At 28.2% G+C, this 16,513-nt stretch overlaps 1 protein-coding gene across 2 annotated transcripts; it reads left to right on the top strand.

Moving 5' to 3' along the window:
• The first annotated feature begins 482 nt into the window (after nucleotides 1-482).
• Nucleotides 483-14,364, top strand: LOC145835595 (spondin-1-like). Of its 2 annotated transcripts, none has more exons than XM_082943262.1 (19): nucleotides 483-541; nucleotides 1,982-2,171; nucleotides 2,513-2,604; nucleotides 2,984-3,140; nucleotides 3,402-3,566; nucleotides 5,224-5,440; nucleotides 6,500-6,649; nucleotides 6,936-7,128; nucleotides 7,901-8,041; nucleotides 9,170-9,293; nucleotides 9,805-9,915; nucleotides 10,278-10,401; nucleotides 10,832-10,905; nucleotides 11,181-11,297; nucleotides 11,569-11,772; nucleotides 12,039-12,164; nucleotides 12,469-12,585; nucleotides 13,440-13,619; nucleotides 13,933-14,364. In XM_082943262.1, the coding sequence occupies exons 1-19, from the start codon at nucleotides 539-541 to the stop codon at nucleotides 14,076-14,078; spliced, it is 2,631 nt and encodes an 876-aa protein (XP_082799388.1). In that variant the 5' UTR covers nucleotides 483-538; the 3' UTR covers nucleotides 14,079-14,364. The 2 variants fall into 2 exon arrangements, with proteins under 2 accessions (XP_082799388.1, XP_082799389.1); XM_082943263.1 differs by lacking the exon at nucleotides 483-541 and adding an exon at nucleotides 1,115-1,145.
• The last annotated feature ends 2,149 nt before the right edge of the window (nucleotides 14,365-16,513 follow it).

The following is a 16,513-nucleotide window of genomic DNA, read 5'->3' as shown; positions in this document are numbered from 1 at the left end:
CGTATTATTTTCATACTATTTTTATAATTATAAAAATGGCAAACTTATCCTTTCTGTTTGGTTTTTTGTGCTTAAAAAAGCATTGCAGGTAATAAAAAAACCAAAATGTTTTTCGAAACTGATCTAGTAGGTTTGAATAATGCTTTTCGTACCTTATTGAACTATCTTCAAAAACTTGATAGGCCTATTAAGAAAAAAGAAAAAGTGAACATGTTTAGAAAAAAAAACGAAAATTGATTATTTTTTAAACATAAATTATTTTCACCAAATAACTGATTTAACATTTTACTATGCTGTTTTACCACCAGGTTTAAACAGTAATTTTTGAAATGTAGAACACTGAAAAACCGCGAAATGTTGTTACGCATGACATAATATCCAATTACTTCCGAAAAATACTTTTTTTCGGTGCTTAATGTACCATGACCGTTTCAAAAAGTTCAAATGGCATTCACTTTGTTTATTTAGATAGGCAATTAACAAGATAGCTGAATAACTATTTGCAAGAAATTATTTTGCATTTAATTGAGTTAAAAAAATGGTATATGTTTTTTATAGTTTAATTTTTACTAGTTTAGTTTTCAGTGCAGTTTATATGAACTTAACTTTTTAAGATAAAAATATTTTTACAATTTATTTTAGTATACTTTTGATTACAGTATAACGACAAATTTTATAAGTAGCTTTTTAAAACATTCTTATAATTACTTTATAGTTGGAATGTACTGTTTACAAATAAAGTGTTTTAAAATTTAAAAACAATCGTTGAAACAAAATATTTAGGAAAAGTTTTTAATACATTACGAGTAAGAGCACTTTATTGGTAAAAAAGAATTCAAATGCCTTTAACACATGGAAATATAATATTATTTTTTTATTTAACTTTAAATAAGAATAAATGTTGTTAATTTATTTTTAGATTTTTTACTATTGATATATGTACTCTAAATCTGTGTAAAAATAAAAGTTAGCAAAGATAGATTTTAAAGATCAAGTAGACGTACTCAATAAATACTTATACAAAATCTTAAAAATTTAATTCTAATTTTTTAAAACTTTAATTTCTAAATTTAAGCAACAGGTTAGCATTTTCTTAGCATATGGTTAACATCAAAATTATGTAACAAGTTTAGTTTCGAAAAAAGGTTGTACGAATATTTTTATACAGCAAGTATTTATAAGCCAATCAAGTTTAAAAGCAACTGTATAACTTAGATTCAAAATAATTTGTTCGGTTTATTTTAAGAAGCAACTTAAACTGCTTGTACACCATTGTTTAGTAGCAATAAAAGTAAAAAGGAAGTAATAGATTATTACATTGTAGACATTAGATACAAGTAGTTCAAGTTCGAATAAAACTAATCATTGAAAAATCAAATAAGAGAAAAAATTAAAAAACTTTAGCAGATATAAAAAGTATTTTTTTTTTCGATTCACTTAGGTATACAAAACAACTTGTTCAAAAAACTTTTTTTCTATGATTGTTTAAGAATAGATTTTTTCTGTAAGAAAGATTTTATTTTAGCAAACTAGATGTCACTATTCGAATAGAATTCAAAGAGACAATTAAGCCCTCAGAAACCTAAGTTCTGACTCATTCTTTAACTTTCGTTTTAAAAGTCTCACACAAAGTTTTATTTATAAATGGGTGTAATAAACGCTTGCTTGCTCATTCTGAATGATTTTATATAGTTTTTTTTTTCAAATGAATATTTGTTCTATTTCATTTAGCATAAAGTTTAGTCAAACGTGTTAGTTGTCGATTAAAACGTCTTAAAAATTTTATTTTAAATCTCATTTCCATTTACAGATGAGTGTTACAAAAATACTCACAGTTTCACTGCTTGTTCAAACTGTTCAACCCATTTTTCCACAAGTTTTATAACATTTTTTTCGACACTAAATAATTAAAAAAAACTTTGTAAAAGCTTTTTATCGAAAAAATAAAACTGTCAGTTATAGGTTATTGTATTTTTTAAAGGTAATGGTTCTCTATAACCTTCTCATAGTGGCCTCGCTGCTCGCGTCGACCGCTCGGTCGATTTCTCCACACCAGGTGGACTTCAGCTGCGACGGTCAGCTTCGCCCGCGTCCGAAACCGGGAAACGGAGGGTTCAGGTTGCACATCGAGGGAAAACCCGAATATTACCAACCGGACAGGGAGTATACCGGTTTGTTTCGAAAATGAATATTTCGTGATTAAGTAACTAATCTTAAAAAAAACTTTAGTTGTACAAACTATCTTTTATGTTTCTAACTATTTGTAACAATTCAAGTTGATTGTTTTTTTTTTGATGAAATGTAAATTAGTAAAATATTTTATCTCGGATATGTCTCACATACATCTTAAAAAAGTTTTAAGATTAGCTGAACCAAAGGTTAATGAATTTTAGACAATTTTATTTTGTGTACCTTTTGGAAATATTCAATTGAAAAAGGCATGCATGTGTTCGGGTTTTTGTTTGACTTGGTTTTTCTGATTCTTATTATAACAAGCTTCTAACAATAACAGTTACACTTTCAAGCACTAGAGGTCAGTCTTTCAGAGCTTTTCACATCTCTGTTAAATCTGAAGATGATGATAAACACCCTGGAAAACTAAAGGTTTAAACTGTTTACTTGTTTAAAGATATTTTATTTTGCTTCAAAATTAAAATGTTTTATCTTTCGAAGAAATTCTATATCTTAAATTTAATTTTTGAGCATTTTGTTTAAGTCAAACTGTTATGTTTTGATCGGTTACTGCATTAACTTGATCGCTGTTGTCAACTTTTAATTTGTATTAAAATAATTCTTTACAGTATAAAGCATGTTTCAAACCAATATAACTTATGTAAGTAAAAGCCTTTATATTGTATTTAACTGTTAAAGATAATTACGTTAATTTGACTTAAAAAAACCCTGAATGAAATTTATTTTAAGCAACATGAAAGATTAATATGTACATCTAAATATTTTTTCATATTTCCACTCTGCAAACCAGGCACACAGCAAGTACACGTCAACTGAGCAACGCAACTGCTCCGTGACCAGCATGATCAACTCCCACCTGGGCAAGAAGTCCTACGTCAGAGTGAAGTGGGTCTCTCCGGGGACATCTAACGGATGCATTACATTGTCCGCTGCCGTTCACGAAAAAGGTGAAATATTAAGTAAACCATTATTAAATGATGTATTTTTTACCGTTTAATCAATGTTTAGTGTTTTTTGCTTACGAGCTCTTCAGAGGTTTAAATTGAGAAATAATTTATTATACATGTATATTAAATTCATAGCTTTTTATTAATTCAAAATTTTATTAATAAATTTTTGTTATAAACACTTCATTCATTTAATCGAGTGTTTCATGTATTTTACAATAATCAAGTTTACTTTAGACGTTTATTTCTCTATCCTCCTAGGTTCGCGTTGGTATAAGAATGCGGACAATCTGGCCACCAAGATATGCGAGCGCCAACAGGGAAGCGATGAGGGCGATTCAAACTGTTGCTCGTGCGGTAGCGCCACCTACCGGATGAAATTTTACGGAATATGGTCTCCGCAATCCCACCCCAGATTTTATCCAGGTACGCGTAAATGAACTGTATTCATGAAAAGTAAACTGTTTTATTTGTGCTAAAGTAGTAACAAATCAATAACTGAATTGATATCTTAAGCAATGTTATTTTTATGTATTTTGTTTTTCAATGAACAGCTTAAAACAAGACAATCTATGACTATGTTTCAGTTATAAAATATAATTAGGTTTGCTTTAAATACTAATATTTAACTACTGTTTTACCCTAATACTTCATTGGGTTGAAGTTTTTTTTCCATGAGTCATAATTATTGTTTCAAGCTTATGTATAAACTCGGTTTAAAACTCTGATTACTTTTGTATTGTATAGAATAATAAACTAAAAGTTTCAATAATAACGTATAGTTTTTTTTAATAAAAAAAGAATCAGAAAAGTTTTAAGAATGAACTAGATAAAAAAAAGTATGATTTATTTTTCAAAATCTAAAAGCAAATAAAATGCCATTAAGCTTATTCGTTTTATGAGTCAAGTAATTGATACTTTTAATGAGTTATTAAGTATGGTTGTATAAGCTAATAAAATTTTTGATGGTAATTATGTCAATTTAAAGTTAGTTTTAAGTTGCTTATTTTGAAACTTTATTCGACTTTTATATCTTTATATTAATTAAAAGTCTAATAAATGTAATTTTTCAAAATCTCAACTTTATTTCTTATGGATTTAACTGTATTTCATATTATTATTGTTTTATTTATTTAAATATTGACTACTTTGTTAAATAAACTTCTTTTGATTTTTGTTAAAGTTGAAGTATGAAAAATGTTATTTTATTATACAAAAAAGTTTAAAAAGCACTTTGACACTATATAGCATATCTTTAAAAATAAAAATTAATAGGTTTTTGCTGATGAGTAAACCGGTATACTTACAATTCCCACAATATTTTTTTTTGGTATTCTTAAGTTTATTTTTTCTTTAACTGTTACCCCTGACCCTTATACCTTAGTTTAGTAACTCTTTTTTCTAAACATTCTTACTTATTTTCTGTTAGTTTTTTTTTTTCCTTTTGTTTGTTTTTTATTACTATCACTGTTTTCCCTAACCTTTACTCTTAGTCGGTAACTTTCCGCGGTTGCGATTTATGCGCGGGTTGGAGCTGAACGTGCCCCAAGCAAACTGCTGCAATTTTTTTTTTGTTTTCTTAACACATTTGCTACTATTTATGAATTTTTTTCTGTTAAAACTTTCAAAAAACACTAACGCCCACAGTAGTCTTTTGAGTATTGCTGCGGCCGGACTTTGAAAAATTTTCGTCAAAAATTGTTGCCGACTTTTGTCAAAAAACTTAAACATAATATGAAACAAACGTTGTACCAAATAAGTCAGAAAGTAAATTATAAAATTTTGAGTAAACATAACTTTCAAAATATTTTGTGATTAAAAAAGCAAAAATAAAAAATAAAAAAACATAATAAAAAAGTTTCCTAAACTTTGAACACATATAAATTAAAATCCTTAAAACTGAAAAAAAAAATTTTTTTTAAGTAATTAATTTTTTTACTCAATAATACTCAACCCAATGTGCACATCTTTCACGTTTTTAATAAAACAAAAAAAATCTTTAATAAACAAATAATTTAATATATTTCCTCAAGAATACACAAAATAGCTTAGTATTTTTTTTTATTAAAACTGTTTACAACAGATTACTCCACCCACTGGTCCAACGTGGTGGGCGCCTCCCATTCGCCGTCCTACTCCATATGGGAGTACGGTGAATTAGCCAGCGAGGGAGTGCAGCAGATAGCTGAGTGGGGATTCCCCCAAAAGACCATTCTGGAGCTTTCCAGTTTGGAAGGGCGGGAAGTCTTGTCGGTGGTGAAGACCAGGGCCCAGTGGCCTGCATTCCCCAGAAACGGAAGGTTTTTTAAATAAAGTTTAGAAATTGCTGACAAAATATTTTATATAAACTTTGTTTGCAAACGTTAGAGAGTTTATTTTTTTTATATATTGTCTGAAACAGCACGTATTTGATACTACTTAACCTAAGTTGATTAATGTGTAAAAAAATGAAACTTTTGGTTAGTAAATTAAGCAACTACAGTTTTCAATTTGAACAAACTTATAGAGATAACGCTTAAAGTGAATAATGAAATATAGAAAAACGCTGTAAAAACTATTTTTATTAACAAAAAAAAAGTTTTTGGCCTTTTTTCTACATATTCACAGCTTAACTTTGATTATTGAATAACTCACCGGTAGGCTAAAATCATAAACTAAAAGTCATTTATCGTCAGTTTTAATGAATTATTTTGCATTAATTTTTTACTATTTTATGATTGTTTTTGTTTTCAAGTCTACGAAAAATAGCAAGTTTAAAAACAATAATGTGACAAGTTTGTTTATTACTTAGAAAAGATTATTTGTTTTAATTGCAACCACAATAGTTTTTTCTCGTGAGAACAAAAGTTCAAAGCAGTCAATTACGTCTATTAAAGTTGTTTTGTAATTTTTTTAAAATATCTCAGTTTTTCCTTTTTACTTCAGTCAGCAAAAACTGCGGTATTTCGACTACACAGTATAAGGCGTCGATTATAGAAAGATTAGAACTTAAAATACTTCCTTTAGCATTATTAAATTATAAAAAAGTTATTAAAGTGACGTGCCAAAATCTTATCATTGCAAGTTTTATTATAAATGCTTATTGCTATTAGTTTATTAGTCATTTTTACCGGTTACGATATATGTCGAAATAAATTAGTTATAAGTGCAATAAAAGGCAAATAAAGAAAAAGAAAAGTTTTAAGAAATGAGTATACTTGCTTAATTTGAGACTTTTTTGTTAGTTAAAGCTCATAAAACTTGAATTTTTGAAGATTGTTTACATTTTGTGAGTGTAAAAGTGATACAAAAGTAGAATAAAGTTTTTGTGTAAGTGAAAAAACATGCAATCTTCTTAAAAATTAATTATCTTTACGAAGGTTCGACCCCCTAGTGGCGACTTACACAGCTGACAAGTTTCACCCGCTCCTCTCAATAGTCAGCATGGTCGGTCCGAGTCCAGATTGGAACGTGGGTCTTTCCCGGGAGTCTATGTGCCTGCCCGGATGCGGCTGGGTTGGGAGAAGAGAGTTGGTTGTGTTTTGTTATTTTATTATTACTTGTTTTTGTAAACATACTTGAAACACTTTTGTATGGTTTTGTTAGATTTTGATACTATTAATTTACAAGTTGTTATCAAGTGAGTTCTGAATAGTACACCACACATACATTTTAATCACAAAAAGCTTTGTCTTTGTTTTTTAAATTACTTTCGTAAGTTTTTAAAATTTATATGAAAACTACAAATGCTTATTTAGAATAAACTTGATAATAAAAAATATATAATTAGTTGATTACAAAATAATCAACTTCCAGGTTCATGCTCTCCCCGTGGGACGCGGGTACCGACGACGGAATTTCTTACGAGTCGCCCAACAAGCCATCGAGACCTCATCAACCAATCAGGCCGCTGAACGTCACAGACGATGAAAAATCCCCGTTTTACAGCCAATCAGGTGAAAGTATTAAGCCGTTCGCCAGGGTCGTCATCGAAAGACTGTCTCTTAAGGTGAGAATTATTAATATTCAACCTTTGTCAGAAAAAGACTTGATAAAAAACAATAGATTTTTTTTATTTACTAATTAGTTAAGTTTTTTTAATTGTTGTTAGCTTTTAAAATGAAACAATACAAAAAGTATGCGTTAACATAACATTAAAATGTACACTGTTGTTATATGTAATTGTATAACTTATGCTTCTTCAAAATACTAATTTAATTATTAACTTGAGTTATTAACTTTTCAAAACTAACGTAGCTTTTAAGCTTTTTAATCGACTTGAAGCATTTTATCTAAATATTTACTAAAAGTATAGGAAGAGCAATGTGAGAGAAAGTAAAAAGAATTTATCTATTTTAATATGCAACTGTATAAAGTTATGTTTATTCAAAATATTATTTTTGAATTGTATGTTGAGCTTTACCTTTTTTAAGCTTTTATACTTAAAATCTTAGACATCTATTATCAAACTTGAAATACCTGTGCTTTTTTAGCTTTGTAAGATACCAATTTCTGAAGAACACGAAAACACCGCGTGTTAATTGGTTAAAATTTGCAAAAATTAAGGCTCAAGGATGTAGCAAGGCTTTAATTTTGTTTCCATGTCTAATTTTATTTTAGTTCATCGCTTTGCATTTTTGTTTTACAGCTTTTTTTTGTGACTGACGAACTGCTCTGCAGAGAAACGGCGTAAAGCTATAATAGTTAAACAACAAATTAGTGTAACTGGTTAAAACTTAAGGCTTAACAACGTAGTGTTTGGACAACACTCTAATAAACAGGGAGCGCAATGCGGGAAGAGCGAGCACGTAGAGGTGGATGATCACGTGTCAAATGATGAAGATTCCGTGGAGAGCAGCTGCGAGTACTCTGATTGGTTCGATTGGAACGAATGCAGCGTGTCGTGCGGGTGGGGATTGAAGGTTTGTAGAATTATTTTGGTATATGTTTAAACTTTAAAACCGTTTATTGTTGACACAAATAGTCATTACACTATGCAGATACGATAGGTGGAAGTTGTATTACTCAGAACATAGCCGAAATATTGCCTTTAGTTAACTTTTTAAGTAAATTAGCTATAATAGCTAAAATAGTTGTAACCGTTTTCCGATTTTTTATCAAAATAAATCAGATAAAAATTATTTTGGTGTATTTTTAAAGTTATTTTGGTGTATGTTTAAAGCGTAAAAACAATTTACATGATAAATTACTTTTGAATATGTTCAAATTTTAATTCAATAAACTTCGTCGAAACTTATCGGGGTTTACTATAAGTACAATAAATATTTAAAGTACTTATTTAAAGATCTATGCTCTATTTATAAAATTTAAAATTAGCTTTTGTTGTTGACAATTATACACAAGAAATACTTGTGAAATTTCTCAAGCATTAGTCAGTTGTTCTGAAGTGAGAAATAGAAAGTTTATACTTGGTTAATAACTTACAACGAAATTTATCATCGTTAAGACTTCAAAAAATAAATGATTTTTAAATAAAGTAGAAATTTTTTTGATGCGGTTTGTGTTTAAAAATATCTAAACTACTTCAAAATTCATTGTTAGAAAACTATTACTTTACATCAAAAACGAAGTTAAAATAAAGTAAACCATGTTTATTAGTTTTATTTATTTTTTTTAAATTGTACTTTAAAAGTTTCAATTTTTGCATAACTTAGTAATTTTTTTTTTGTATTTATGTCCGAAAACTTTCTTTACATTTTATTGACTTACTTTTTTATACTGAACTTTACTAATATTTTTGAATAAGTTTATAAAAAAAGAGTTTTTATAAGTTAGTTAGAAATAGTCATCTTTTAAAAAAACATTTAAAATTTAGTTATACAATCGATTATATCAAATATACAATTGAAAACACACTTTTTCAAAATGTTGTTACTAACAAAAAGTCGAGCACAGATAGAGACTAAAATGTTTTCAGATTAAGTAAAGTCTTGTTTTTGTTTTGTTGATTTTAATACAGTGGTATTGTATTTTGTTCAAAAAGTTAATTATAGTACACACTACTTACTTTTGTCTATTGCTGTTATTAGAACCGGAAAAGAATGTTGAAGCGCGGTGACGTAGAAGACTGCGATGACGTAATGCAGACAGAAATTTGTCTTGGCGCGAGCGAATGCGTGAACAGCAACAACTCTACAACTTGCATTTATTCAGGTTGGTAAATGTGTAAAGCAATTCTACAACTTGCATTTGTTCAGGTTGGTAAACGTGTAAAGCAATTCTACAAGTTGCATTTATTCAGGTTCGTACTTGAAGTTGTTGAATGCGCTAGGTAAAAGTTTCTAGCCGATAGTTATTAATTACTGATAAAAATAAGAGAAAATTAAAATCTAAAAATAAAATTTACTACTACATCTGCAGCATAAATTTAATCCTAGACATATTTGTACATAAAAGTCAAACTTAGCTCTTAATTAAATTATATTACTTGAAAAGTTTAATGAAAGTATTTATTTTTAAAATAAATTAAAAGTGAAACCTATCTTTTTGTTTGATCTTTACTATTCAAAACATTCCGCTGAAGTAAATAATTTAAGCACTACCGTTGACTGTTGACCACTTTAATCGTTTATTCAAACTGTTTAAACTTTTCTGACTAACAGTCAACTAGTTTTAGTATTTAGTGTTTAGATATATACATTAAAATTTAAAAAATCATTAACAGAATGGACAAGTTGGTCATCTTGCAGTGCAACTTGTGGTGATTCCGTCAGATCTCGCCAGAGAGTAATGAAATGGCCATCCGAGCCCGCGTTCTGCAAAGCGCCACTGAAAGGTTTAAAATTATGAAAATTACTTTAAAATAAAACTTGTGTAAAATATTGTAAAAGAAAATATCAAACGTACTTTTTGTAAAATAGTTAAATAAATTTAGGTTTTTACACAGATTTAGAACTTTCTTTCACAAAACTTTGATCTTTTTAAACACAAAATAACCATCTTAAACAAAATTATTAATGATTGTTTAATGTTATAAGTAAATTTTATTTCAAAAAACTATGTTTGTAATAACAAGCACACAGAACTAGTACATTGCCAGCAACCTTCTTGCGATCACTCCATGTGTCTTTACACTCCGTTATATGAATATAAATAAAATGAACATTGTTTACTAATTTTTTTAATCTATAAACACAGAATTGGTTCATTGCCAACAACCTAGTTGCGATCATTCCATGTGTCTCTACACTCCGTGGTCTCCGTGGATGCCGTGTTCCTCATCTTGCGGTAGTGGGGAAACACTCAGAAAACGAGGAGTGAAGTTAATGCATTTATATTGTATATAAGTAAATGTTTGGTCAACGTTTGAACTATATTATATTGCTATGAACGCGTTAAAGTGTCATTTTAAGTGATAATTTAATTTTATTAAAAAATCCATGAAAGTTATTTCGAGAAAACAAACAATATAACCGGAAAAAAAGTTGAAGTAAATGCGTTAACTTGTTTATGTTCTATGATTAATAAAAATTGCGATAAAAGAAGAGCTTTGCATAAGTTTTCAAGATCTAAATTTTTTTTACAAAATATTATTAATCACATTTAGGTACTGTTTTTAAGCAGGTTAAATTGAAACTAAATCCCTTTAATAGTTGAAATTAGTTAGCTAAATTTATATACAAATTTATGTAAAAACTTGTAAAAAGTTTAAGGATTGAAGTTATAATCATAAAAGTATTATATAATTATAGGATTGGAAATGAAACAATGTGTACTGATATTATGCAACAATCAACTTGCTTAAAATCAATGTTTTGTGAATCAGGTATTGAAAATTGATTTTAAAGTTGCAAACTAAAAAAAAATTAAATAAATTGTTTTATAAAGAAGTAAATTATAATTCAAAAAATAGTGGATAATTAAACCGAAATTATGAATGTAAAATGTATTTTTAGTTCAAAAACGACCTAAAATCTTTTATAAACTGGTGTTGCAAAGGCGTGTTAGGTTCATTAAATTATAACATTTATGATCCTCAAATTATTTTGAAACTAAAATTAATGAATTTTATTAATTAATTAATGCTTTTTTATATTTTAGACGGTAGTTTTCAAGTAGAAGGTTGCAATTATGGACCTTGGTCAGAATGGTCTAACTGTCCTGTTACCTGTGGCGTCGGAGTTTCGTTCAGAAAAAGATTCCTAAACTCGACAACAAGTAGATAGAAACAATAAGTGTTTATTTAAACTAAAAATTAAAACTTTTGCTAATATTTACATAACTCGTGATTATTTTTCAGTTTACTTTGCAATAAGCAGTTATATTGTTTTTTACTGAGAAAAACTTAATTACAGTTAGTTTCTACAAAACTGAAACTATTAATTTTTTAAAGAGTAGCATGCTAATTGTACTAAACAATTTTTAAATATAAAAAATATGATTACTTTAATTCACATTTCGAAAAACATTTTTTTTCTATAAAAAATAGAAGAAAACGTGCAATGCGAGGACTTCCAGATGGAGAACAGCAAGTGCATGACGTCACAATCGTGCGAAGACGTGACGTCACAATCGCAACAGTTACGTCACGGTTGCGAGTGGGGCGAATGGTCGGGGTGGACCCCCTGTAGCGAAACTTGCGGGATGGGAGTGAAGACGCGGCAGAGGAACGCTTATTCGCCCCTGGGTGCAGGTGAGTAGCGCCATCAAGTGGTGAAAGTATCCGTAAACTGGTTTAATACTTGTTTTGTTGATTAAAGCTGTCTCTTTGAAACTGCAAATTAAAAATCACCAATATTCTTTTTATCAAAAACTTTGTGAAAAACAAAACTGTTAATAAAACTTTATATTTTAGTGTTCTACTGAAACTTCAAACTTTTTTTGCAGAATAAGCATTTTAAAACCTTTAAAATTAGTTTAAATTCATCATATTAAAAATGATAAATTAATTAAACACAGATCGAGACTGCAGCTCGAACGAGGTGGAGAAGGAAGTGTGCGTGTTGCAAGATAATTGTGACGTCACAGTATGCGAATATCGAGAGTGGGGAGAATGGATGCCATGCTCCTCTACTTGCGGAATGGGTCAGTATGTTGACAATTTACTTAAAAATTATTTTGTTGACTTTTTATCAATCCATAAAATACATGCAAACAAGAAAAAACTTGATCAGTTGGTCTTTCTTAAGGAAACTTAACAATTTTAAACGAACATAATAAAATGCTGTTGAGCTTTTCATTTCTTTATTTTAAAAGAAAAGTTACTCACAGAACTTAAAATTAAGACCTACCTTATTAGACATTACGATTATTACACAAGTTAAAAAAAGTTTTAATTTTTAATTTTATGATAGAGAGTTTGGAACTTATCAATATGTTTTATATACAGGATCCACCATCAGAAAAAGATTTCTAGACAACCCGAATAACAAAAATAGTTCGTGCGAAAGTTTTGAGATGGAGAAAAATATTTGCTCTGTTCCGTGCCCGACAACAGCACGGATTGGTAAGTAAATAATAACAAACGTAGTAAAAAGGCTTCATTCTTCTTTATTTAGATTTAATAAGTTTTTATCAAAATTTTAACATACACTTTTTAAAAATTGACGCATTGAGTTGTTTTAATTATTTTGTTTGTTAATCTAGTGGTTAGTAATTTAATAGTATTTAGTAATTTAAACTTTGTAAATTTCAATTTTGATCACAGAAATAACTATAAGAACAAAAAAAACCACTGATTTTAACAACATTTTCATAAGTTTAATCATTATGCTTTACAAACATACTTTTTTGGAAACTTTGCGTTCAAAATTGATTTGAACTTATTTTTTATGTTTTAACTTAGTTAAACTGACTTATTAGTTCCTAAACATTTATTTGTCAAATCGTATAGCGAAACTATGTTTGGTGTTTTTCTAAGTTAGTTTAATACAAAGATATAAACACATTTTTAATTCTAATTAGTTTTCTTAACCTACAATTCTTATAAAAATTGTATGTTTAAATAAGTTGGAAACTGTTATTGTACAACTCAAAGAAATTAATTCCAATCCATCAGTTCACAAGCCATTATAATTTGAGCATTTTGAGTTGACGATACTTCAAAAAATTTGCCTGTAGAGTTACTTTAAATGCTTTGTTTGTTTATAATTTTTAAAGAAATTAAAGTGTCTGAAACATTTTCAACATCGTTTCTTTTTCTGACCATAAGAAGTATACCAATAACATACAAATTTTAACAAGCAATTTTTTATTAACCAGCTCGCAAGTTTGAACCATGGAGCTAATTAGAATTGATGCTAAGGCGTAAATAGGTTTCAAAAATCACCATTTTTTTTATTAAACAAAAACAAACAATAGCACCGGCAGTTTGCAAGCCGCAGGCGTGGAGCCAGTGGTCGAAGTGCAGTCAGTCCTGCATCTTGGGAAGAAGCTCCGCAAGACCTGTACAGAGAAGAACAAGATCTGGAGAAGGATGCGATCCTGAGAATCAAGAGAGAAAATGCAGAGGTGTTCCACGGTGCCCTACTAAGAATAAAGGTATTTTATCTATGTTTAAAATAAAAATGTTTGATATTTGCATTCGTTTTAGGTATGCTACTAAAAACAAAGGTTTTCTTTTTTATTTCAATAACTGATAAAATAATGCTTTTATAAAACACGCTTATGGAAAAAATAAACGTCATAATTGCAATATGTTTAATTGTAAAACTAAAATTTTGTTTTACATGTTTTGAACAAATGTTTTAAAAAACTCAAGAAAACATGACAATGATAAAACTTTAATAACTGTTATACTATTATTATCCAAAAAATGCAAAAACTTTATTTTAATACCTGTTTCGTATTTTAGCACAAAACAAGAAGAGGTACTGTGCAAAAGTTTGTCGCAAAATAAAACAAAAACAAGCAGAAGAAAAAAGAAGAAATAGAAAAGGAAAAGCAAAATCAAATGCTAAAAGACTGAAGCTAATTAATAAATGCCACTGTCATGTTTAGAAATCAATTAGCAAAATTGTAATTAGAACATTTTTGAATTGTTTTAATAATTCCTTAAAGAAATCTTTATAAGTCTCAAAAATATCAAATATATTCTACAAAAAGTTATTCAATATCTTTAAACGTAGTTTTATTTTTTTAAACTTGCCATTTTCTTTGTTTATAACACACTTTTAAATTGACAAGCTGAAATTTAAATTTTATTCTTAAGTAAACTTTATGTTTTACTTAAACACTTTCTTCAACTTTCTGAAATTTAATTCACTCAGATAATGTTTTTTTTATTTTCAACGACTCATAAGCTTGTGTTATATGAAATCTTTGAATGTTTTAGTTCTATTGTTTTGTTTTTAAAAACATATTTTAGTGAGCTAAATGATTGTCGTTTGTTTAACTTGGTTAATTTTTTATTGAAGAAAAAAATTGTTTTTAAAAATGTTTAAACGTTAACTACCACTGTTCCGACTTTAAACGAAAGTTTTCTTCAAAGATTGTATTTTCATTCTGTTTTAAATAAATCGAAAGATTGTACGTTATATTATTTATGATTAAAATAAAATAAACTTCTATATCGTTTTTTACTTGAAATTTTCTTGAACTACTATCTTAAACTAAAATATTTGAAAAAAAAAGAGAAATATGTATGTAAAATAATGTGATTTTAAAAACTAAATAACCTTTCACAGAGCCCACTTTAAGGGCTTTTAAATAATTTATATAAAAAATCGAATTTAAAAACAGAAGATATGTTTCATAAAAACAATAAGATTGTTTTTAATGGTCAGCTGTCTATATACATATACATATATATATATACAGTTATCTTCCGCACAGGTACAGACTTTTAAGGCAAAAGTAATGTTCACAAAGTAAAGAATTGTATTATTTGACTCTACCTAAAAATCATTGCCAGTAAGAATTAAAGTTTCTTTCTTACATGTGATGTAATTAATTTTTTAATCGTTTTTTTTTTAGTTTACAGCGTACAGTTTTCAAAAAAGGATTAAATCGAAAACCATTGACATAAAGGTACAGAAATATTATCTCTATGGTTAAACATATAAGCATTTATCTCATCAATATTGTACAAGTACTAAGCCGCAGTGGGCTGGTAAGGAAAACTAAATGCTTTTGATCACTAAAAATTCAAATAACTGTTGTATGAAAGTTTATTGAATGATATAAAAAGGCTCAAAATATTTGCTGGTCTTAGAACCTGGTGCACAAAGAACCTTTCGGTTATCGAGTCGCACACCACTTGGACACCTTTTAACGTCTTGTCCAGTACATGTTTCTATAAAGCTGGTTTTCTCCTTTTCGAAACTGTGCCCGATTTTTTATGCTTCTAGTAATTTAAAAGTCAGTTAAGCTAAAATGCATTTGGAGGTTGACATTTTTGTCGTAAAAAACAATTGTTATTATATATGTTTTCGTATACATCACTGTTATAGATATAACGTTTATTGCAACTAGTTAAATATCAATTTTAAGTTGGTAAGTTTTTATTTGTGCAAGAACAGAAAGATTGAATGGATTTTTTTAAGTAGCTATAGTAGTTTATTAAGGGTTATTTTATAAAGTATTTAAGTGCTTTTCATAACAGTAACTTCAATTTTTTTCCTATAACAAAATTAGTTTTGTTGAGTTACTTAAAATAAGATCTTTAATAGCTTCGGACAAAAACTTTAAGTCAGGGGATTTTCTGAAAAGTATAAAGTTCGCTCACACCCCCTAAAAATACTACGTGTCGTCACAACTTAGTAGTGACGTGATTTTGAATTATTTCAAATTTAGTTTTGTTCAACTAGCATTTAATCAGTGGTTTGTACAACTTTGTTTTCTAATCGTTAATTTCAACGCTTCGAGAAATGTGACAAATTGAACTTTGTACAAAGTAAAGCTTTGTATAAAACTAGTTTTGCATTTAACAATGATATACAATAAAACTTTAGTTCGAATACTTTTCTAAATTGAAGTTTACAAAAAAAATAATTTTGTTTAAAATATAAACATATATTTTAGTATATTTATAATTTATTTCTTATGTTGAGAAACAAAATCAATCAAAAAAAGAGTAGTTCAGTTAGGACTTTGCTGAGATTAAATAGTATTAAACAAAAAATTTTTTGCAGAGGTTTATAGTTCTAATATGTTTTACCATCTTAGATTTATATTTACTTATTTGTTCTTAAAAGTCTGTTTACTTACTCAAACCAAATTCTTATTTAAGCAGTAATTGTTTCACATTGTTTTATTTAAACTAGTTATAACGTATCTATTATCAAGCTTTAACACATGTTAATATTGTATTCTATAGCAGGGTTTCCCAAAGTGGTCCAAGTGGCACCTTAGGGGGCCACGATAGATACTCAGTAGGCCATGGCTAATTTTAATTTCCTTAAAGGGGGCCATTTGAAAAAAAAGTTCGAGAAACT

This window comes from Thalia democratica, chromosome 5 (genome assembly GCF_965202585.1).
Source record: "Thalia democratica chromosome 5, ktThaDemo2.hap1.1, whole genome shotgun sequence".
NCBI classification, from domain to species: Eukaryota; Metazoa; Chordata; class Thaliacea; order Salpida; family Salpidae; genus Thalia; species Thalia democratica.
The sequence above is the reverse complement of the archived record's forward strand: the minus strand, read 5'-3'. Positions and strand labels throughout refer to the sequence as shown.